The 23,189-nt window shown below is 39.1% G+C and overlaps 1 protein-coding gene across 1 annotated transcript in view; it reads left to right on the plus strand.

The window, feature by feature from the left end:
- srrm4 (serine/arginine repetitive matrix 4) overlaps positions 1 to 23,189 on the plus strand; it is a 259,782-nt gene that overhangs the window by 225,913 nt on the left and 10,680 nt on the right. Inside the window, exons 3-7 of the mRNA XM_069716356.1 lie at positions 8,998 to 9,132; positions 20,225 to 20,308; positions 20,450 to 20,530; positions 20,619 to 20,645; positions 20,880 to 20,930. Of these exons, the coding sequence (XP_069572457.1) occupies positions 8,998 to 9,132; positions 20,225 to 20,308; positions 20,450 to 20,530; positions 20,619 to 20,645; positions 20,880 to 20,930 (378 nt within the window). The remainder of the gene's footprint in view (positions 1 to 8,997; positions 9,133 to 20,224; positions 20,309 to 20,449; positions 20,531 to 20,618; positions 20,646 to 20,879; positions 20,931 to 23,189) is intronic.

A 23,189-nucleotide genomic window follows, 5' to 3' on the forward strand; every position in this document is an offset into this window, starting at 1 on the left:
TGACTCCAGTCTGAAACTTGGATAAACACTCGCAGTATAAATTAAAGCAAAGTGACTTGGGACCACCCTGTTGGGATTATAATTGTGGTAGTATATCATTTTTTTTTCCCAAGTAATTATCTCAACTATCATGACTCCTGTAATAATGATAATCAATTGTTCCTGGTCACTCTGACAGGGATAATGAAAAGTTTATTAGCCTCCATGAACCTCACATGAGTGGCCGGGAGAACTCTTAAATCATCTGCGGAAATGAGATGAAAACAAAATAAAAGCATCCCCCTTCTGCACTTGTACTGATTCTTGAGAGGATGAGGGCCTTGCAAGCTTTCCCTTCTCCATTATCTGCTGCAGTAGGCTTGACATGTTTACAAGCTAGTAACTTAGAGCTCATTTGGTGGTAATTTTCACAATTTGTCGACCCTCCACTTTGAATAATCATGATGTTTAGGTTGTTAGACAGAGTGCCACTCCACTGTACAGAGAGAGGACACACTGAGGAAATCCAATATACTGAATGTCGAAGTAAAGTTTGAAGAGTTTTGCACATCAAGTCAAAAATTCAGTGATTACTGTCAAGAAAGAAGCCTAAATGTTACATTTATTTTCAACATGACTCTTCACCTATAATAAATCAAGATAAAACTAATTAATAGTCATTTTTTTGTTAGCTTGTAACTTCACAAAATGACCTATCATCCATCTGGTGCCACATGTTGTTTTCCTGTTGTTGCTTTAGCCTTAGCTCTATTGATCCTTCCAGGTCCATCCCCTAAATTGTTTGCCCAGTTTGTTTTTCACTTGCTCCATTAACTGCGAGTCTTCTGGACTCACTCACTCAGCAGGACGGAGCACCCGTGAGGATGCCATAGCAACCAAAATGACAAGTAGGGTCGACTACTATGGATTTCTCACAATAAGAATCTGTCAGTATATCAAGGTTTCATACCACCATCAGTTTGTTTTTGGCATGTTGGTTTAAACACACCTTTTAAAACACCACGAAGAACATTACACAAAGACATAATGTTGCTCATATAATCAAAACTAATGAAAGTCTTTACAATGAACAAATCCCTTATTTCAGTAATACAAAGATATATATATATATATAAAGACTTTATTCTGTTTGCATTCAGTTCTCTTTTTTTCTAATTTAAAATTCAAAGTGATGACGACAATTCTCGAAGTCATGGCACTAAGCCAGGCTAACAGGCGACCGGCAGCAGCTTAATATTCACAGTAAAGTAACGAAAGAGTGAAAACAATTGTATCATTTAACTATTTGGAAAAGCGAATGAGCTTATTTACCAAACAGCAGAACTATTCTTCTAAGACTGGAAAAATCAATTTAGATAGTCAGGGGTTACCATACCACCTTAGCATGAATAATACATTTACACAAATTAGAATTAAAGGCACATGGACAATTAAGTGGACATATTTTTTATGATTTTTAAAAAAATTAAATTTTAACATCCAGCAGACCCTGTCTTATTTTTTTTGGCCACATCCACTTACTAAAGTTATGATGGAAATAAACAAATCAGAGTTTAATGGTATTGTTGTAATTGTGTGTTGTGTCAAACTCTCTTTCTTTGCTACTCAGTCGCTGAGCAGATGTCTGTACTGCAGAGGAAAATAATTGTGACTGGCCCTGATAGATAGACTTTTCACGGGCTCCTCCCCTCACATTTCCCAGCATACCTTATTCCCTCTTAACGTTTGACAATAAAGTAACCAAATGAAATAGGTTTAAGTAACAGAAAGTGGTTTACACAATTCACATACAAATAATAAGTGGTCAGTCCAGTATGAAGCAATGTTTAACAGATAATATAGAACTAAATTGGTCTTAATGGTAAAATACCCACCTTGAAACCACACATAAGCTCCTGACTGCTTCGGCTCTGGCTGCACTGGTGATCATAAAGCCATGGCACATGTTCGCTCAACCCCACCGGACCCGACCGGTGGGCGGGTGGTTCTACTGCACGCTATGAAATATAGTCCTGCTGGTGCCGCTGCTTGTAAGCAACACTTGCAAACATGTATAATTAAAGATGAAATGAACTAAACGACCTTAGAAGCAGGGTTTGTGAAGGTGCTCTGGTTTACTGAGCGTGCATATCACAGCTGAGAAGGGAGTGCCTTTCTTTATTTGTACTTTAAAGAATAGATAGGGTCACAGATTTGAAAATGCACAAATGCCCCTCGAGTGTCTTTCAGCTCTCTCTTGTAAGATCTCTTTCTGTCACAGTGGGGTATCTATACACAGGAGGGTTAGAAGGAAGTGCTCTGTGTTTCGTTGTGTTCCCATAGAAGCTTTAGACTCATTGAGCTTTGCACACTCTGCATCTGCCAGAAGGTTCGCTGAAGCAAACTGTCAGGCAGTTTTCTTCACACTCTTCAAGTAAGCACTTGATTTGAAATAGCGTGGTGCAGATGAAAATAGGAAAACATCTTGCTGAATAGGGGCGGCTGACAATGCAATATGCATTCATCACCAGTGTGTCTTTTTTTTTAATATATATATTTTGGAATGCAGAGCTGTGTAACAGTGTTTTTGCTGGCTAGTTTCATGGCTGCCTGTGTGCTTCCTGCACACCTGTATGGTATCAGTTGATGTTGTGAGTTTGAGCCCTCCGACAGCAAGCCGGTGTTGTGCAAAGCAGCTGGCAGATTACTGAGCAGCCCCTGGCAGGTACTGTAGCAGTTTATCTCAATTTTACATCGTAAATGGGGTGTGGACAATGAAACTGTACACAAACTATGATGATCCTCCTGTGACTCTGGCAGTCCATGATGTTCTAGCTCAGCACAGAGCTGGACGCTCAACAAACAAGCAGATGGTTAAAAAGAAAAGAAAAAGAGGTCAGACAAAAAGGTCAGACAAATTATCCCATTCCTGCACACATGTATCAACTCACTCTGTCTCCTATAAATTACACTCGCATATGCTCCAACTAATAGTTAGTTTTGCTATTCATTAATCTGGCACTTATTTCCTACAAATCATCGATAGTCAACAAAATGTGAAAAGGCTGAAAAAAGCGTGACACCTTCAAATTGCTTGTTTTGTTCAACCAAAAGACCAAAATTCAAAGATATTTCATTAATCATTAAATGAGCAAGAAAATTATGAAAACTGCTTAATGAAAGAATGATTATGTTTCAGCTTGATAAAATGATTTTGACGATTAATCAATTACCACAGTAGTTGTTGATTAGTTAAGTAATTGACTGACTGATTGTTTCTGCTCTAAACAGATTTACAGTAACATATTATATGAAGAAAATATATTGCTGCATTGATTGTGCTTTTTTTTTTTTAAAGTGATGATGTTCAAATCAATGCAAAATGTTCAACTGGACAAAATTTCTTCATGTTTGTTTAACATTTTCAATTAATTCTCCAAAGAGTATTCACGTGTATGGATTGCAAAACTGACACATTTAGGTAAGAGCATTGCCAGTTATTGAAATGAAGCTATTATTAAAATAAATGTGCCATAAATTTAAAGAATTAACCATGATATTTTTGTGACATGTTTTGGACATGCTATATTTTAGTTTTTGTCAACAAATTGCATACAAAAATGAAAACCAATAATGTTTTAGTTTGTCTCAGCTGTAGCTTCAACGCTTTTATTGTTTTTCTTCAGTGAACTTTGGTACTGACTCAAAATAAACCACTGAGCTCATGTTCATTGTGCAGACTTGTGACTGTGTGACGTGTTGATATTTTTTGGCAACAATGGAGCACAGACCAATGAGCTATATGAGCCTTCAATTATTTATTTTTTTTAATTGTAGGATCACATCATTTGTGATTTGAGTATTTTCATAAAATTTGTTGACAACTAAAAAAGAAAAAGGTGGTAGCCTAAAACTCCCATCTCACGCACTCCAGGCATCAACACCAACCTCCTCCCTATAACTGTCAAAATGTATTAATCAAATTAGTAGTGTAAAAACACATTTTATTAAAACCAGCATTAGCGCACGCACACATTTCTCCATCTAGATTTGGAAGCACGCAGAAGTGGAAATCACATCATCACCGCCTTTAAGAAAGCTCTGTCGTCCTGTTTGCAGCATGTTTTTGTGCACCATCTGTCAGTGTCAGTATCAGCATCAGTGGTGTATGATGGAGCCGTGGAGCCCCATGTTGAGAGGAGATAGACGCTCCCCCTGTGACAAAGACTAGAAAAGGAGGTAGTCACTGCATGGTTACCGCTCCCACCCTCCTGCAACAGAATTATCATCACCAAGGGAGCAGTGCTCAAGCCTACATGTGCAATATCAAAATATGAAAATGTCAAAAAGTTAAGAAGTGGGATACTATCTGTATCTGTAGTGTCTGTGCAGATAATGGTTTCAATCAGTGGCATTCCAATCCTATATTTCAGAAAGGAACATAACGGACCTGATCTCTGCTGAAGTCTCCATTTGATCTGTTTTATGGTAAATAAATGCTGTCAACATTTCAAAGGATTAGTTGCTGCCTTTAAACAGAACTCATTATCTCATGGTTATGACATGGTAAATTGTGTGCAAAGTATGCTTGGAGTTAAAGTGGTTAAATCATGAGAACGCCGTTGCTAGACAACGGCAACATGGACAGCATCCAGAAACCACAGAGGTTTAAACACAATTTAGCAAGCAGGTAATGTGATGCAGGAAATGTGAAGGCATAATGACAAACAGAGAAGATGAGATTATAAAGAAAGCCTCTAGATGGCTAAATTAATGATACATAAACTTAACATCCAATGAAAATGACCCTCCATAGCCTCCGTCATGTCTCTAAATGTCAGCAAATATGTCACAACTGTTGACATATAAGCTTTTAGAAAATTCTGAGGTCGTGAAAGTTGTTTTTCAAAGGCAGGGGACACGAATGCACGGCAAGGTAACAGGAGGTTTTGTGTAACAAAGGCTTTAATCACTACAGGCAGGAGCTGGATGTCTCCATACAAATCCCAAATACGAAATGAAACACAAACAGGCAATCCAAAACTCAGTGAGTCAGCTGGGACTGGATCCAAAAAGGAACTAAAAAGGCAAAATCCAGAACTAAGACACTAAGGCAAAGAAGAAGTGACAGGGACACAGAACTTACTTGATATGATCACGCACAGGAACAAACAGCCAACTGAAAAGAATTGATAAAGAGGGAAGATAAGCACAAAGAGTAAATACAGCAGGGAGAGAAGGACAACGAGGGAGAGATGAAACTAATTAGGGAGGGCCAGACAATTTCACAGAAGGGAAGTAACCAATACAGAGGGGGTGAGTGACTACAAAGTAAAACAGCAAACACAAAACCCAGACTAGAGCAAGAAAGGCATCAAGTCCTGAAAGGGGAAGGGAGGGGGGGGGGGGTTAATGGGATTAAAGCCTCATATCATTTAGAAAATAGACCTGATGCGTATTTTTCACATGTGCTGTGCCAGAAACGATGTGTGATCACGTGCACTGTATAATCATGGCAAAAACCCAGCGTAGGCGCTAATTATATCCTGGTGATACTTCACCAGATGAAGGGTGTCATTCCCACCCTCCCCTCCTCCTCAGTGTCAGTATGAGAATCACGTGCTTGCTTTTGGGATACAATTTAGCACTTGTCAGACCTCAAAAGTTCAATACTGATGACCATTATCAAAGAGAAACGGTGATTCAACGGTAGGACCTGCAGCCGCAGCACTGCAGCTGACACGCAGCCGGTGTGAAAACACGCACGCAACCAAGCTGCAGCTGCACAGCGTGTGTCAGGTAACTAACACACACACCAAGCAGGCAGTGTCCCAAACTAAAGAAATGGAGAAGCGCTATGTTTGAGATGGGTAAAACACATTTTGCTGTTGACCCGGTCCATAGCAGTGCATTGCTTAGCCTTATACCGGTATGGCTGCAGGTAGTAATACATGGACTGCAGCTGAGCACTTCGTTAAACCTCACTTCAAAAGATTTGAACTGTCCCTTTAATCCACACAGTATTTGCATTAATTTAAAGCTTGTTACCAGTTTTTTTTTTTCTTTAACTGCTGCCTGGTTATGAATTATGGCTACAAAGCGAAAGCCCGTGTCTTAGAGACGGCGAGTGGACATACGTGTATGTGTGTGAGTGAAGAAGCAAGAGGTGTTGTTTGACAGATACAAACAGGCTGCAATAAATCCAGGCGCTCATAGCTTAGAACATTTTTACGCCATAAATTGCAGGGCCGGATCAAAGAAACATACGTTTGTGATGGCAAAATCGATTTCATTTAGAAGTCATCAACCGCTGCTCTTACAGTGACAGCAAATTACAAAGAAGCAGAAAGGGGGCCAGTGAAAGAAGAGAGCTTTGAGACACTTTCCACTCCGGTTTTATTCAGGGACACAAAGCGGAGCGTTCAACAGTGCAAATGTTTCTGCCTTTTCTTCTTCTGTCTCGTGTAAATTGTGTATTTTGTTCAAATCTTCACAGAAAGCATGCCGCTTGTATTACCACCGGCTGGAACTTCATTATATTTAGTCAAGCTGAACATGTTCATTAACCAAAGATCTCTGCATGCAATCAAAGTTAGATAAATTACCATTAGAGAAGGAAGGTTCCATGGCAACCAGGAAAATGTAGATTCAGACTGTATAATGTTGTTTTTTATGAAGAGCTAAAAAGTCTGCTTTATATCTGCGAATTGACTGTGATTCTTATGATACATCCGACCGGCACAGATTGAGAGGAAATACCAGTTTGAAGTGTTCTCGGCCTGAGTGGCCTGGACACCTACAGAGTGAATGACGTTGAATCAAATCAAATCAAATCTGGAAAGGTTGATTGTTTTGTCAGATTGCACAAAACACCTGCTCAAATTACCTGTTGGATTTTTGTTTTGTTTCATATATCTGAGCAGGATACATGTACATAAAAACAAACACATTAATATGTATTAAATCTAAATGGTAATTTTGTTCATGAGAAAGCAGAGGCGGTGGAAAGAATTAGAGGGCTGACAGAGGCTGTAGTGTTGTGCAGTACTATGCGGTATAAATATTATATATATTTGTTTTTTGAGAGGGTAGCTGTTTCAAATTAGACCGAGTCATACATTCATGTCATAACTTGCTGGTCAAGTGTATGTCAGCTAACACTTGGGCATATTTCATCCTTCTTCTTTCACTTGATTGTGTCTGACACTCATTTTGGTTCCCAGCAGCCAAAGAATGTTATGGAGGTAAACCACAGTGGACATGTTGTGTATTTGGATTCAGATATCAAAGATGAGTTGTGATCATTTGTGATTGAATGACACAGCATGTTTCTATTTCTGCCTGCCCTACCAAGATGTCCCGTTTTTACTTTGTGTATGCTTTCTATTGGCTTTATAGTTGATGAAATAGTTACTGCAGCTACTTCACCAAAGATGTTTTACTTTGCTACATAAGTAAATACTTACTATTTGTTCTTTTTTTTTGGTATATAAAATCAATAACAAAATTTGTAAATTCCCAATATATTTGTTTCCTCGTAAGTGGCTGTTTTGTTCAACCAACCGTTTTACTTTTTGGAGATTTTAAATTTGTTTTGTTAACTTGGAAAACAGCAGTTGAAAAAATAGCATCCATTAAGTTCCGCAGCTTTAAATGATATAAATTCTAACATAATTTCATGTCAAAATACACAACGGCATATAACAGACAAAACCAGCACATCATCAGATTTTAAGAAGTCTGAAAAAAATTATGTTTGGTATTTTTAGTTTAAGATTAAATAATTAATCTATCAAGATTCTTAATGATATATTTTCTTTTGTATAACTGTTCAATTGTTTCAAAGAAATTTAAAGTATATGATCTAATATCAGTTTGATTAAAGCTCATTTTTCAGTCTGTCCAACATTTTTAATAACACGAGAGTGTAAGCAGACGTTTCCCGGGTTGTCCATCCACACCAGCAGATAATTAGCCAAATCACCAGGTTATTTAAAGGTTCCTTTCCCATCAGCCTCCTTCATCAGACTAATCATTTTCTGGTGGCTGTCTTTATTTCCCCTATCACCTTTCACACACTTGGTCATGTTGGAGCATCCAGTCTGCCGTTTTACATTATTAGTTCCCTGTCAGCTGAACTCCTTCTTGTGCTGAGAAGCTGAGGAAAGGAAGGTGAGGAAGATAGAAAGCGACGGCTCCTGCCTTCTGGTTGCTGGGGGAAGAGGAGGAGGCAATGTTGACGGCCTAATCTCTGGCTCTGATTATCTTCTCATTACAATCAGACGGGAGCCACTCGATGAAAAGGAGAATGTGTAATTACGCTCAAATCTCCCATGACTAAAATAGAGAATAATAAACAGGGCGAGAACCGTGTCCTCACATGAAATCATTCCGTTTATTTCGTCGTTCATTCTGTAGCTGCATTTGACATAGGATGAAGATTGGATGGGGGCTCAGGTGGTTGAATAAGGAAACACCTGACTTATAGCAGCTTTATTTGAATACCAGAATAATTTGCCTAATTTTTAAAACCACAGAACAAATGTATAAACATGAGGCTGAGCATGTGACTTCTGGCGTTTCTTGATTTTGCTTTCATCTCCTGAATATACGGTGTGTGTCAAAGATAGGAAAAAAAAATTCAAGAAGAACTATTCTAATGACTTTGTCTGCATCTGCCCGGCTCGTGATAGAAAACACCATCTTCCGAAATGTCAGGGCAACTGAAGCATGTAAATAACTACATTTCCATTGACACATTGATTTGAATGGAAATGGCTGACCTCCAATTTTCGTAGAGAATGGCTGGCAGGAAGAAATGGAGGGGAATAAAATACGTAGCCAGTAGACCACAGGGGATAAGGCTAACCAAGCATGTTAAATCCCCCGCTCACTATTGCATGATGGAAGCGTTAACTGTGTGGACAACTACAAAAATCACTCTGGGAAGTTCTAACCGAAGCCTCAAGAGCAATACTAAATCTTTCTTCTTTTCCTTTGTTTTCTTCCACCTCACAGCTCCGAAACTACAACCTGCCAGCCGCTTAAGACTGATGACAAGAAAGCAGTGGACACGAGGGTGGACACCACCGACAGAAATGGCTGCATCAAAGGACACAGGCGTAAACACCACAGCCATCGCAGGGCCAGGAGGTGAGTTAGTCTTTCTGCTTTCACAAATGCCACGCAGCAACGCTTCAAAATCAATAAGAAGGTTTTCTGAGCTCAAAGAACAAGTGCTTGTAAAGAGATGAAAAAGTGGAGAAATCAATATCCTTTAAAGATGTGGGATAGTTGATTAAAAGGAAATGTTTCTGATGATGAATGGTTGAAGTTTTGTTTTTGTTTTCCGAGGTGCTTTTGTAGATCACAGTGCTGATGATAAAGCCTTTTAACAGCACACCAAAACTCCTCCAGGGCCTTACTCTCAGTGAGAAACCAAGCTAATCTCTATATTCTGGTGCTGGGAATGTAAACAGTGTTATCAGGTCAGGCTCAGTGGAGAAATACAAAGATGTTGTGAGGAATTCCACACTGTCATTCAGATCAACTCTTTCATCAAAAACCTCCTTCAGAAAATAGTTGTTAGGCTTCTTATTCTGAAGTGAGAAAAATTAATGCAAGCAGAGTTTTATTTTCAAAATAAATTCTGAGGAAACTTCTTAATTAATCTGACACCTTCAAAGCCTTTTTGCAGTTACGCAGGTTTTGCAGGGAAACATCCAGCGATATGTAAAACCTGCATCTGAAGTGTAAGAGAGGATCCAAAACACAAATTGCTTGTCTTTGGATGAACAATACCCGGTGGCTCTTCCCTTCCCCTTTGTTTTTAAATTTAACAGAGAGCACAGAGAACATGGAGGCATGTAAACTTCTGATCATCATTTTTTTCTGGTTGGTGCATGAAACAAAATGCATCCGATAGGAAAACAGCATGGTGAGAAAGATTTATAGTGTTTGTTATCAAACAAAGTCATTTGATATTTAAGTACTCAGTAAAGTGTACGTAGTCCGCCCGGGATCATGCCAGAGCATGTAATACACCTGCCAGTCCACTAGAGGATACAGCGTCAGTAAAAATTCACACATATAGGGCTATGTCTAAGGAGGTCATGTAATGAAGGTCATGCAAAAAACTTTAAAAAAAAAAATGGTGAAGTGAAGTTCAATGAAGAGAGATCATTAGGAGAGGAAAACAATTTATTGAAGTAATGACAGTTTGACTTCAAAATTTTGGTGGTTGGACTCCGACGATGTTGAGGTCGCCCCGTAGAGTGATATCCCCGATGGATGTAGTAATAGGACCAGAAACAGGAACCCCCAGAACTTGGATGCTGGAGTATATGGGTTGAAATTTGTGTTCAGGTAGTGCAAAATAACAACACAAGATATCTCAGCGCACTTAACAAAGGAACCTAAAAAAAAAATCCCACATTAGCAGGGTGGGAGGAAATGACACAGGAAGAAAACCTCATGAAGTGGGTAGGAAAAATGTAATTTTTAACAGGAAGAAACCTCCGACAGAATCAGGCTCAGAGGTGAGCGGTCATCTGTCTCAACCGGTTGGGGAGAGGGAAGATCGGAGGCGACTGACAGGAACTTTGATAGAGGTTCTTAGGAAAACGAGATGTATTAGGTGGTGATGGAAAGGAGGAGTGCTGCACATTTGGAGGTCTGAATGAATGAAAGAATTTTGACAATATTTAAAGAAGAGGGATGAGATTGGCTTAAAAGCGCGGGCAGAGAATCATTGGGAAAAATATGGTGATGACAAGGATGGTAAAGTGGAAGTGACCCAGAAGATAGCACAGCAGGAGTAATTCACCGGGGTTGGAATTAAACCATGATGCGAGGTTACAAATCTTCCTTATTGAACTTCCGTAAAAACTTAATTAGAAAAAGTAATCAGGTCCAAGCATGGATGCAGGTTGTTGGAGGGAGCAAACCAAAGACTTTCACCCAGAAGACCAGGGTTTGAATCTGTGAAAAGGTAACATGGATTTCTGTAATACAAGAAAGTTACTTACATAATGTACCGTATTTAACTATGTAACTTATTTCAACCTAAACCATGACCTTTGACTAACCTAAACCATGTCGTTTTTTCTGAAACCAAACCCCATGGTTTTTGGTGGCTCAACCTAAGGCACCTCACTTTTCACGTCTAGGAAGCAAAACGTGATACTGACACGAGGCGTGACACACAGTGGACACAGTAAGACCAGTTTTATTCCAGACAAAGGATGTCAAGACCATACCATAGTTGTATCTATTTACCAGATGATTTTAAGTAATCACCATATGCTTTCTAATATAGCAGTCCTGCAGTGTATCCATCTCATCTGAAAGTGGCAGAGATAGTCTTGATGCAGAGATGTCAGAGATGGTCAGATTTGAGGCTCCCACTCTAACATGCTGTTGGAAACCTGACGTTTACTCCATATGATTCGGTGCGATTTAGACTGATAATGCGATGCACGGTGCTGCGGCGGTGTAGCTGCAGGCGCTGGTGAGACGATGAAAGGAAGTCCAGTTTGTCAAACACATCCATGGATTTGAAGGGTTATCAGATGCCAAAACGCCACACAGCAGTGTATAATCCTATGAGACAGGATTTTACTGCATAACGTTTTCACAGTTGTCATAGAACTGAAACTAAGCCTGACACCTAACACTTTAAGAATATACCAAAATAAAAGGACTTATATCTCAGAAGGATTTATAAAAGCTTTATCTTCAGCTACTGTGACAGTGTCTTTGTTTAAAGGTACAAACCTCAGCCTCACCAACATGTTCACCATTTTCTTTATAAACCCAAAAATATAGTGCAACAAATGTGTACTTGATATGGCATTGGTCAATGCAATGCATTGCCAGATGATGTAACACTGCACTGCTTCAGTATTTGGGAAACTCATTAATTTGGCTCCACTGTTGTATTATGTTGTGCGAATGCAGCAGTCGCATTAAAATCAATGAAGAACCTGAAGTATTATTGTTAGTTTCTTTACCCACTAATAGTATAAAACCATGAAGACAAGGAAGTGGACATTAAAATGTCTGAGTCTGTTTCCTGGAAGCTAGATTTACTAACATGGAACAGTTTTGCGCTTTATAGAAATGCGATGTAAGTTATTATGCTTTTATCAACAAAACATTTGACATGAACATACTGCAGCTGAAAAGTGCCAAAATGTTGATAGAAACATAGCTTCTAAATATTAATTGACAACATATTCTTGTTTACCTATGATATCTGCTCATGGCAATTATAGATTACATTTTGTTTTATTAAGTTTATGTGCAGGCTCACAGCACATGGTTAATTTTAGGGAAAGATCATGGATTTGGTTTTATACCTAAATGTCCAAAGTAACCTGAAGCAAAAGACACAATGTTGACAACCAACTAAGTAAAAAAATTATCTTCTTAACCTCAACCAAAAAGCTTTTGTTGTCTAAATCTAAACACACAAGATATTCAGGACACAAATCTGTTCCCTGGATTCACAAACTTGATTGTCATGGCCGCAATTTTATAAACACTTCGCCTTTGCCAAGATAATCCATCCACCTGAAAGGTGTGTCATATAAAGATGCTTATTAAACAGGTTGATTCCTCTCTAAAAATGTACAGTTTAATCATACAATACAATGCCACAGACGTTCCAACTTTTGAGAGAACCTCCGAACTGTTGTCCGTAAAATGAATGTTCATTTCACTACTGTCAAGACATTTGAGAAGAATTTAGCCATCGTCCCTAAGTGGATCTTAAGCCGACTGCAACTCTTGCATCACAACTGACTTATGTGGGAAACGGTTCTCCCTCGATGGCATCTGGCACTCCGGAGAACTGTTCTCTTGAATTTGAATGCACACAGATACCGCGATGAGATCCCGAGCCTCATTGTAATGCCATTCATCTGCTGCCATCGCCTCATGTTGCAGCGTGATAATGCTTGTCCCATGTTGCAAAGAGCTGTAAAGAATTCCTGGAAGTCGAAAACATCCCCGTTCTTTCATGGGCTGCATATTCACCAGCGTATACGATAGTGTGTTCCAGTTCATGTCAATATCCTGCAACTTCGCAACAGCTATTAAAGAGGTTCGGAGCAGCATTCCACAGACTGCAATCTACAACCTCATCAAAGCTATGTGAAGGAGATGTGTCACATGCAATGCATGAGGTAAATGGTGGTCACACCAGTTACCGACTGTTTTTCTGCTCCATATCCAAAGAAAAAAATGCAAATCTGTACATACTGTGCATTTATTAAGATAAAACTGCACATTTTAGGGTGGCCTTTTATTGTAAGCAGTCCAAGGAACACCTGTGCAATAATCCTGCTGTTTAATCAGCATCTTGATGTGCTACAGCTGTCAGATGGATGGGTTGTCTTGGCAAAGGTGATGTGCTTACTAATACGGATTTTCATAAATTTGTGAAGAATATTTAAGAAAAATTTACATTTTGTGTAGACAGAAGAAGTCTTAGATCTTTAACTCAGAAAATGAGAGCAAAAATAAGTGTTGCATATATATGTTTTTGTACTTTAAAAAAAAGTTTATATTAGATTATATTATCATATCACATATTATAATAAATATAATGTTATAGACCACACCATGTTAAATAATAAGACAAGCAGACCAGGCTGTAGAATGATCCACATGAAATAGGCACAACCAGTCTCCTGTTTAACAATATTAGCAAAACTTTTAACCACAAGGTCAGCAGAGCGGAGGGATGGTGGAGGAGGAGATGCAGCCGCTACATCCAGCCTCGGTGAAGGCTCTGAGGAGGCATCGGAAATACCCCAACAGCCACCACAAGACAATGCATGAAAAATATTGTTTGTTCATTTCCATTTACTAAAATGTGGCTAATGAGCTAGATCCATATCCAAATACTTTGTCTCAATTACAAAGCAGTGAGAAAAGACTCCTCTGTTGAGAAAGACATTTGTTCTTTGGATTCTTATCTTGCTAATTGGCCAACAGCGCCCCAATTCAGCAGAGAAACTAAATGTTAATTATAACATGAAAGCACAAGTCACCGACACTGGGTTCCTTCTAGAAACGGTGCGTTGGATATGGTGAGGGAGTTTTAGAAAGTAGGCCGGGCCAAACTAGAAAAAAGAGGAAAAATCCATTCATTTCTGTTTAGTAAGTTAAAACATTTAATTACCTGAAAACCCTGAACTTCACTAGAAACACAGAAATCCACCACCACTAAACATACCAGAGTGCCTGACACCAAGCAAGTAATATTTTTTTTTTCTGCAATTAAATATCGAGGATGTGTTCACGTGTATGCTTTCATGGTGTTCATGCATAATTATGGGTTAGAAAAAAAGCAACACACTCCCTCATTGAGCATATTCTCATCAAATGTCCCCAAATCCCCTTTTCATACGCCATTGTTTCACAAAATCACCATTCCCAGTGTAGCTGGCAATTGACTCTCATTCCCCCCTTTCATTCTCCCCACCTCATCAAGAGAAACTGTGTCTGCTGGCAAGACGAAATGCAAAAGCTTGCGTTGTGCTCTCTTACAAACCCAGAATGGTAGAAGTGTTAATGAGTGACAAAGCGTTCTCATTACCAGGAGAGGGTACTTGGGCTTGGTCTGTCTAATCAGCCCTAATGCATTTCAGTTCCTAATGCTCCCAAACTGCCGACTACACCAAGCAGGGCCATTTATTATAGGAAGACACTCTTCTGCATCCAATGAAACAGGCACATAGTCTCCAGAGCTCTGTGGTCACATATATCAAGCAGGAGTGCAGTTTGTCACTGTCTGGATCAGTCCTGATCACACTCACCTATGTGCATGACCTTCTGTTTGTGTAACACGGAGGTACATTTCTCTGAATCTGACGTATAAATGGCAAAGATCATTTTCTGTTAGCATGATAGTCACTAAAACATCTTACACTGCTGCTATTTTTTTTTTATTATTATTATTTTTTTTTATTGTGGATGCAGAAATATACTCTTTTTGCAATTTTCGAGCAGAAGCCTAAAAAATAGGTGTGTTTTTAAAGGGTTAATGCAGTGCTATTAAAATATGATATGGATATTGAGAATTTGATTTGGGAAAAATAGTTTCTCCTTAATTATTACTTTTATTCACAAAATCTTTGTTTTTGGTTTTGTCTTTTTTTGCTTATAATCTCACGCTAAAGAGGCTGCCAATTTAACAATTTTATTATAATTAAGATGGAAATTCATTTTTAAATGATTATATTTCAAAGCACTTTTGTTGAAGGCTTGTGCCTTGTTGACACATACTGATTAAACATGGATGGCTCTCTCATGGCTCTAATAAGCCTGAAGATTTTGTGTCTGATTGCATTGAGCGATTTAGTTTCCGTACATTCTTTTCTCTCATTCAAGTCCTTGTCGCTGGTTAAAGTTAGATCACAGTGAAGTGGCAACTCCGTGATATTAATAATTAGCTGTTCCTCCATTTTGTTTGAAGTGCTTTTACATTGTTGGGTTGAGTATAAAAACAGCAGTGGGCTCTTGTTTCATGACAGACTTAAGCACATCACATGAAATTTGCATTTACCCAAGCCTCTCCCACGGTCACGGTTTGTGGTGCCATATGTTTATTCGAGGTTTAATTCTGAATTAACGCTCTCTTCACATCTCCTGCGTTTGAATTCAAGCGTGAACAACCCATCAGATCTTTCTCTTAAAGATAGCAATTCAGAAGTCAAGTATTGCTTTTGTGAACGGCTGTTGTCCCTGTTGTAGGGTTGAAATCACTGTAGCCGAAGATGTGATGTATGACCTTACCATTATTTTCTATTCGGTAGTTGATGAAGTATTTGTATAATGATTTAGTCCATAAAGCATCAGAAAATAGTCACGAGTTCCTAGAGCCCATCGTGATGTCTTCATCCTCGACATGCTCGCTCGCTCGCTCGCTCTCTTCTGTCTTTGCTTGTTATGAATTTCAGTCACTTCTGTACTTAGAAGCCGGATTCTGTGAGCCTGAGGTGCTTCAAAGGCCTTCATCTCCTCTCCCAGATCAGTCATTTTCAGAGAGTAAATGAAGTGGACCTCTGGACGGCAATCAAGCTGCTCAGCACATGGAATCTGACCATTTTCTTTTCAACATAATGATAAGTTCACACTTGAAGTAAGGAAGAGGAAAAAAAAAAAGGATGGATGGCTACAATATCTCAGGCTAAAATTTGAATATTTCCATGCACATGAAAATGTGCGCAGGCTTCTGGTGTCTGTGAAATACAGGAGAATGCAAATGTATTACAAATTCCATTCATTCGTGGCAACGGAGATCCATGTGAAAGATCAAAGAAAGCCAGAGTGAAACATGTTTTTTTTATTTGGAAACTGTAAAGTTTGAATTCACCACCGCTGACTGTTATACTCATGCATCACTGGTAGCCCCTGCTCAAGGAATACAGACGGAAACTCGCTTTAACATATATTTGGTACAATAAGGGCCTGATTTACTAAAGGTTCGCATGTAAAATCATGTGCAAACTCCACACCACCCGCAACAAAGCAGATTTACTAATGACGTGCAGTGAGGATTGCTTCTTTCAAATGTGCAATTTAACACGCTTTGCCCATTTTGCGTGTTTGTCTGCATGCATATGTAATATTGGGCGTTTCTACTTGAAGGTGTAAAATACTGGGAGGGGACATGAAAATATAACAATTTAGCACCCGCAACGATAATGACTAAACCTGAAAGTAGAAACAGGAGAAGTGATTGCGTGTGTATCTTAGTCCGACTGAAAGGAACTTATTAATCAGATCCGCAAATCTGGAGAGACGGCTGCTGTTATTGTGGTGAGAAGGAGACGCAGAGAAACTAAAGAGTACGTAGAGAACGTGGTTTTACACCCGTGGAAACATTTTGGGAAAAATTATTCAGACATGTCCTCTGTTCAGCGATGACATTTCTGAGTTATTGAATGAACTGAATGATGATTGACAGCCAATAACAAGAAGGAGCCACGAAATACCAGCAATGTCAAAACCTTTTACGACTCAGCATTTTCCTGCCTCTGAGTCATTCCAGCGTATCGCTGCTTGGATATCCCACCCAGTCCCGTTATTCAGGTGTGCTGTCCCAAATTTAATTTCAATGGGATCAGATTTCCTTTTCCTCTGTTTTCCATTGCTGGAATCACTTTAACACACAAAAAAAACCCTCATTTAACTACAGCGATTTGTACCTGATATCAGTGACGCAATTACTCTGAGTAAATCAGCCGCAAAACGGGTGCAAAATAAATGTGCAAACTTTTAGAAAAAAACATACAATTTAGTGCCCTTTATTTGAGATCTTAGTAAATCAGGCCCTAAGTGTATTGTGCATCATCCCTGTTAAACAAATATTAAATGAATAAATAACTATATCCCAAGAGAAATCACCCACTGTGAGAAAGCAGTCAGCTGTTGAGGAGGCAGGCGCTGCTTCTGAAGAGGAGAAGTTTGTTTGTCTTTGCCTTTATTTGATAGTAACACTGGAGAAAAGACAGGAAATGTGCAAAGGTCCGGACAGACAGGTATCGAGCCTGGGAGTTGCTGTTCAGGGAATTAGATCCCAAGTGATCTGCTCTCTAACTCGACTATCGAGATGCCCCTTGCCATCCTTATTTTTTTTGTCTTAAGCTCTTCTACCTACTTTCTCCTCTGAGTGCAGACATGTTGCTGTCACTCGTGACTTGAGTAAAACTCACTGGCACGCGATGTATTTTGTGCTTTATACCAGTCTGGATGGGATTTTTATCATCCTGTTGTGATGGGATCATCTCAGGGACATTTGGCTCACAGATAATCTTGTTTATGATTGTTGTGAGAGAGAATCAGGATGCATTAACGTGCAGTTATGCGATGCCGGTGATGAGTCATGTGGATTATTTTACCCCACCCATTCTTTTAGGGTTATTTGTCTGCAAATATTGTAGAATAAAATTATTACAGCAAATTCCCAAAGAATATATTTTCGTAGTATTTTGTAGATTACAATTTAAACGAGTCCCATTTTGGACTCCTATCATCTAAATGTTTGCAACCCAATCCGCAAATAGTGATGCAGGGTTTAAGAGACCTTGTAGGCTTTAAGAGAGGGAGTTTCACACTCGGCATGAATTGCACAGAAAAAACAACAGTATAACACTTGTGTGATATCAGATGGTGAAAGGAGGTGAAAAAATACATTTCACATTTTACAATAATGTACCAAAGTGTACAAAATACATCCTTTGGGAGTCCTCTGCACCGCTTCTCTGATTTTAAGCACTCACCAGTTTGAACTCGAAGCTGTTAACATGGTTAATGTATGTCTCTCAGTAATGCCATATTGTTTGGGTAAATGATCATGTTTTTGTTTTATTTGTCGAGGTTTTAATATTTTCTTCCCTTGGAGTTCTGCCTCCACTTTAATACAGTGAAGATGAATGGCAAGGATCCAAAAAACATGCTGTGAAATGTTTGCAAGGGGATTATACAAACATTTTGTTTATCCATTGCCATTGTTTTTAATTTCTTGCTTCCAATATATGTGCATGGCAGCTCTAGCACTGTTTATATTTATGGTATTGAGGTATGGTTGAAACAACTTGTCTTGATGACAATGTAAAACGTGAAAACAATGTGATAATGTGAACAGTGTTTCTTATAGTGGTGAAACTACAGAGAATTATGACCTGAATCTGCAGCCCCTCTCAGCTTTACAGAACCTATGAGGACTTACAGCTCATTGTTCAGCTTTACAGCTTGAAACATTATTGTTTTGGTTCACTCTCACTGCCCTCCAGGTGCCGATTTTGGCTGCAGCAGACAGCTTCCTGTTTTCATCAATACTTTTCTAAAATCCCACTGTACACTACCTACTTGGCAGCAAACAGCACACAGAAACAGTTTGAGATGAGCTGGTGAACATAATGGAGCATTTAGCAGCTAAGGTGCTAGATATTTTCCCCGGGAGGCGGTGGAGACCAAAAGCAGAGCTAAAAGGAAGCGAAGGTTGGACTTGTATTCATCAGATGGAGACAAACACATCTTTAAATGAATATAAATGTTTCTCTGTAACTGCTGGATGTGTAATAATCGGGCGACCCGGTGTCCCACAACTGCACGACGCATGTCTTGTCCAGTGTTCCACATATTGGGACGATTCCACACATTTTTCTTAGGTCTTTTAAAAGTCAACACTGCAGATGACACTTTTCTAAAATGTGGCCTCTCCGAAAGCTGTGCAGGCAGCAGGGAATGCTGATATTATGTGTCTGTGCACACTTGGGTCAAGTGCAGGTTAGTCTGCCACCATCTTTGCTGCCAACGCTGTACCCAGTGGGGAAAATTCAGAGTCACCACAAAATCCCAATCATGCAGATTTCTGCAGAATATGATGGAGAGTACCACAAAGAAAAGTGTGGTACAGAAAAGTCTGGGAAACTGCTTTTGACTGGGTGAAGCCAGTGGAAGGTGATTCTCAACAGTTTTTGTCTTTCTTGCCAGAGTCATGTCTAAAATTCACAAGTGAAGCAGCATAGTCTCAAAAAGAGTTGTCCTGCTGTGTGGATGCATTCCCACTGAAACCCAAAGATGATCACTAGACAGATAAGGAAATAGCAGCTAAAATAGTGAGCTGGCACCTATATAAGTCAGTGTGAAACTTCTGTTTACGCTTACTGTATTCACTTAGTGTGGGAGTTCTGAAAATACAACATATGTGTTTACTCCTTCACATGTAAAGGCCTAACCTGTAACCTGCATTTTATATTGTATGTGATTTTTCCAAGTTGGAAAGAAATCTAAATTTTAGACAGCCTGTCAACATCGGTAACGTGTCCCACATTGTCCCACACGAAGATACTTTTTGCCCCACATTTGATTTGTTGGGATCAGGTCACCCGAGGAAATAGGCAACTGTTAGCAAACAAGTTCTCCATATAAATGTATTGTAAAAGGTGATGACATGTTAATATTCTGTTCACAGCTTGTTTGTAGCCCCTTTTAGTAAAACAAATAAATGGCAGGTTGAATGTTTTAAATGTGTCCAGTATAGACGTATAACTCTTAAGGATGTTGGACTGTTGAAATTCAGTTTGCCTCAATTATGTGCACAGGCTAAAAAACACTCAAAACGGGGTGAACTTTTGTAACTCGAATGTTGCTATTGAATTGCTGAGAATTTGCATGTTATATCCCAACATAACTCTGAATGTCCTCTGCACTCTGTCTCTGCTTTCAGACCCTCCTTTGATGAGGAAGCCTCCCCTCGGCCGAAGGGGAAGAAGAAAAAGAGAAAGTCGGAGCGGAAGAGAAAAAGGAAAAGGTCAGTTCCCAAAATTGGAAAGAGTCTGCGGGTTGATGTATTTTTGGACACCCATGTCAGAGTTCCTGAAAAAAATTAACTGAGACGTGAACAGATTTGTTAATGGTATTTATTTTTTCTTTGACATTTTTTTCCCTTTAGGTCTCCTTCCTACAGCCTGTCGCCACTGAGGAAGAAGAAAAAGAAGAAGAAGAAGAGCTCAAAGAAAAGCAAGCGCCATAGGTAGTTCTTGTTTATTACAACAATACTAGAAAAATGGCATGACGTTTATTTTAAGGTGATCCAAATCATCTTTTTCCCGCTATTCCAGGTACACCTCCAAGAAGTCAAAACACAGGTATGATTATAATTTTTGCACAATTTCCGCACACCTTGTGTTGGTGTGTGTCTCTCATTTCTAAAGGTTAAAGTGTTTCTGTGTAACAGTTGGTGGCTGCTTTCAGAAGGAGTGCTGGATTTGCACCTTAAAGGACGATTCTCTTTGTGTATCGGCAAGAAGGCAGCTGTATGTGCAGGCTTTGTCAGTATTAACACCTCTCGCTCATGACTCTATTCTCTTTCATCCCATCAGCTCCTCCAGTTTAAAACATAAGAGAAGGGATGAACGCAAGCACAAGAAAAGGTCAGTGTGTGATTGTTGCATCGGAATAATGTACTTTGTTGCCCCTCCCCCTCCGACCTCTTCGTTGTCCCCCAATCGTAAGCCGATCGACCCTTTTCAGAGCACCCATTGCTGAGGAAGAAAGAGACGATTCTCCAAAACGCTCTCATGTAGGGGCACAATGGGTGAATACAGAAACGCGCAGCTTTTATTTTTATTTTTTGAGCAAAGCATGAAAAAACCCTTGCAAAAAGGAAAACTGATAGAGTGCTTGAGCCACAAAGAGAGGGAAAAAGGAGTGTAAGAGGGTAAGAGAAACCAATTTCATGCTGTGATCTCGCAACATTTTATAATTCGACTTTGGATGAGCGCGTCGTTGTTTGTACGCACGGAGCCAAGTTCAATAGCTGCTTACTTCAACAGAAACCGCTGCTTTCCAGCTCACTGCAACTCTTTATTCTCATTTCTTTCATTCTGATCCCTTCACTCTTTCATGCCTCTGCCATTCCTTTACACTCGCACCTTCTCTGTTGTGCTCTCCTACTTTTCAAACATGGTTCATGTACATTGGTAACCCTCACTAAAAAGCTGGCTGAGAAAATATGAGGGGAAGATCTGAATTACCCTTGAAGTTATCCAGGCTCAATATGAATTGTGCCTTTTAAATGCCGTACACTGCAGCTCAGAAAAGAAAACCTAAAGATTTGGCAGTGCCAGCACGTGCTCTACATTGCTGAAAACAACGACCGTTTTGATTGTTGAGTAATCTATCCATCGTATCCAGAATAACAGATCATTTGTCTGAAGGATGATTCCAGTTTATTCAGCCCGGTGTCACATCAAAGCCTGTAATACACTCGTCAGTCTGCTAGATGATGCGATAAAGTGTCAGTATCCTGTTGTGTGACATGAAAACTTCGGTACCTTAAGTTTAGGTATCAAAACCCACACGGTCAGGTGTAGGGAAATAAAATAGTTTTGGTAAAATGTGAAGGAGTTGCAGCTTGGTTGTGTCTAAGTACCGAAACTACTTGGTCAGGGTAAGGCACAAAAATGACTTGGTTGGGGTTGTGATCATGGTTTGGTTTAGATTAAGCAATTTCATGTAAGTAATGTTACATATTGTAAGTTCATGTATGCTATGTAAGTTAAGTAGTTACGGTAAGTAAGTAACTTGCGTTGCTTAAAAAAATATCCATGTTTTGCTTTTTCATGGGTTGAATAACAGTTCCCTGTGTCTGACCTCCTCCCCACATGGACTTATCCATCCTTTTATGGGCTGGTCATACATGTGTGTACTTTTCACACCTCAGCGAGGCAAAACGTGACGCTGACACATTATCTTCTAGTGGACTGATGGGTGTATTACACGCTTTGGTGGGTGACAGGGATGATTTATTACTTTTTGAGTGCATTTTATTTTCTATTAGGCCTCATTCCTTACTTGAACTACAACTATCTGTACTGCTGCATTTCTGTAACAACTCCTGTTAGGTGAGGAACTACGTGAGCATGACACCAGACCAGAGCTCATTTCTGTGGTCTGTGAAAGTGTCAAACACAAGCGTTTGACACTTCTTAAGCTACTCGATAGCTGACAGAAAACCCAAGGAGACCAAGATGGAGAATGATAAACAACTATTGAATTGTTGGGAATAAACATTGCACATTGTGGTTTGTGGTTGGCATCTTAAACCCTCAGGAACTCCAAGTTAGCCAAACTATGGAGGACAAAATATAGGTGCTTGAAAAATCATTATTTATTGTTTAGTGTAAACTTGTATCCGTTTTTTAAACTTTGTAGTTTAACTTTGACTTGTTTTATCTTCCACTGATGTGCACACACAGTTTACCTATGTAATGAAGGTTTATTACAGACATTTTGGGGTGTACCTAGTTTCAATTGTACCTTCTAATTCAATAGTACAGATAATACATACTAAAATACAAACAAAAAAATTAACTGTTGCCTCATTGCAGCAATTTATTTTGCATGGAGCAGAATGTTCATCTTAATCCATAAAATCATCAGAACAAAAAATACAATATTGTGAAAAAAAATTAATAAAACCATAATTATATTTTGTTCTATTAAATGCTAACAAATGGAACAAATGATGAAAATTGTTTTCAGTCCCCAAGGTGGTGTTGTTTTGTTGGTGTATCATTAAATACAAATGTAATCAATTCACAATGGTATACAACAAAGAGAATCAGCAAATCCTCACATTTCAGAAGATGGAATTTGTGCTTGGTAATTTATTTGGTACTGATTAATTG

This window comes from Brachyistius frenatus, unplaced genomic scaffold (genome assembly GCF_029030835.1).
Source record: "Brachyistius frenatus isolate BFR_SWC_R1_liver_20210118 unplaced genomic scaffold, ASM2903083v1 Contig_156, whole genome shotgun sequence".
NCBI lineage: Eukaryota > Metazoa > Chordata > Actinopteri > Embiotocidae > Brachyistius > Brachyistius frenatus.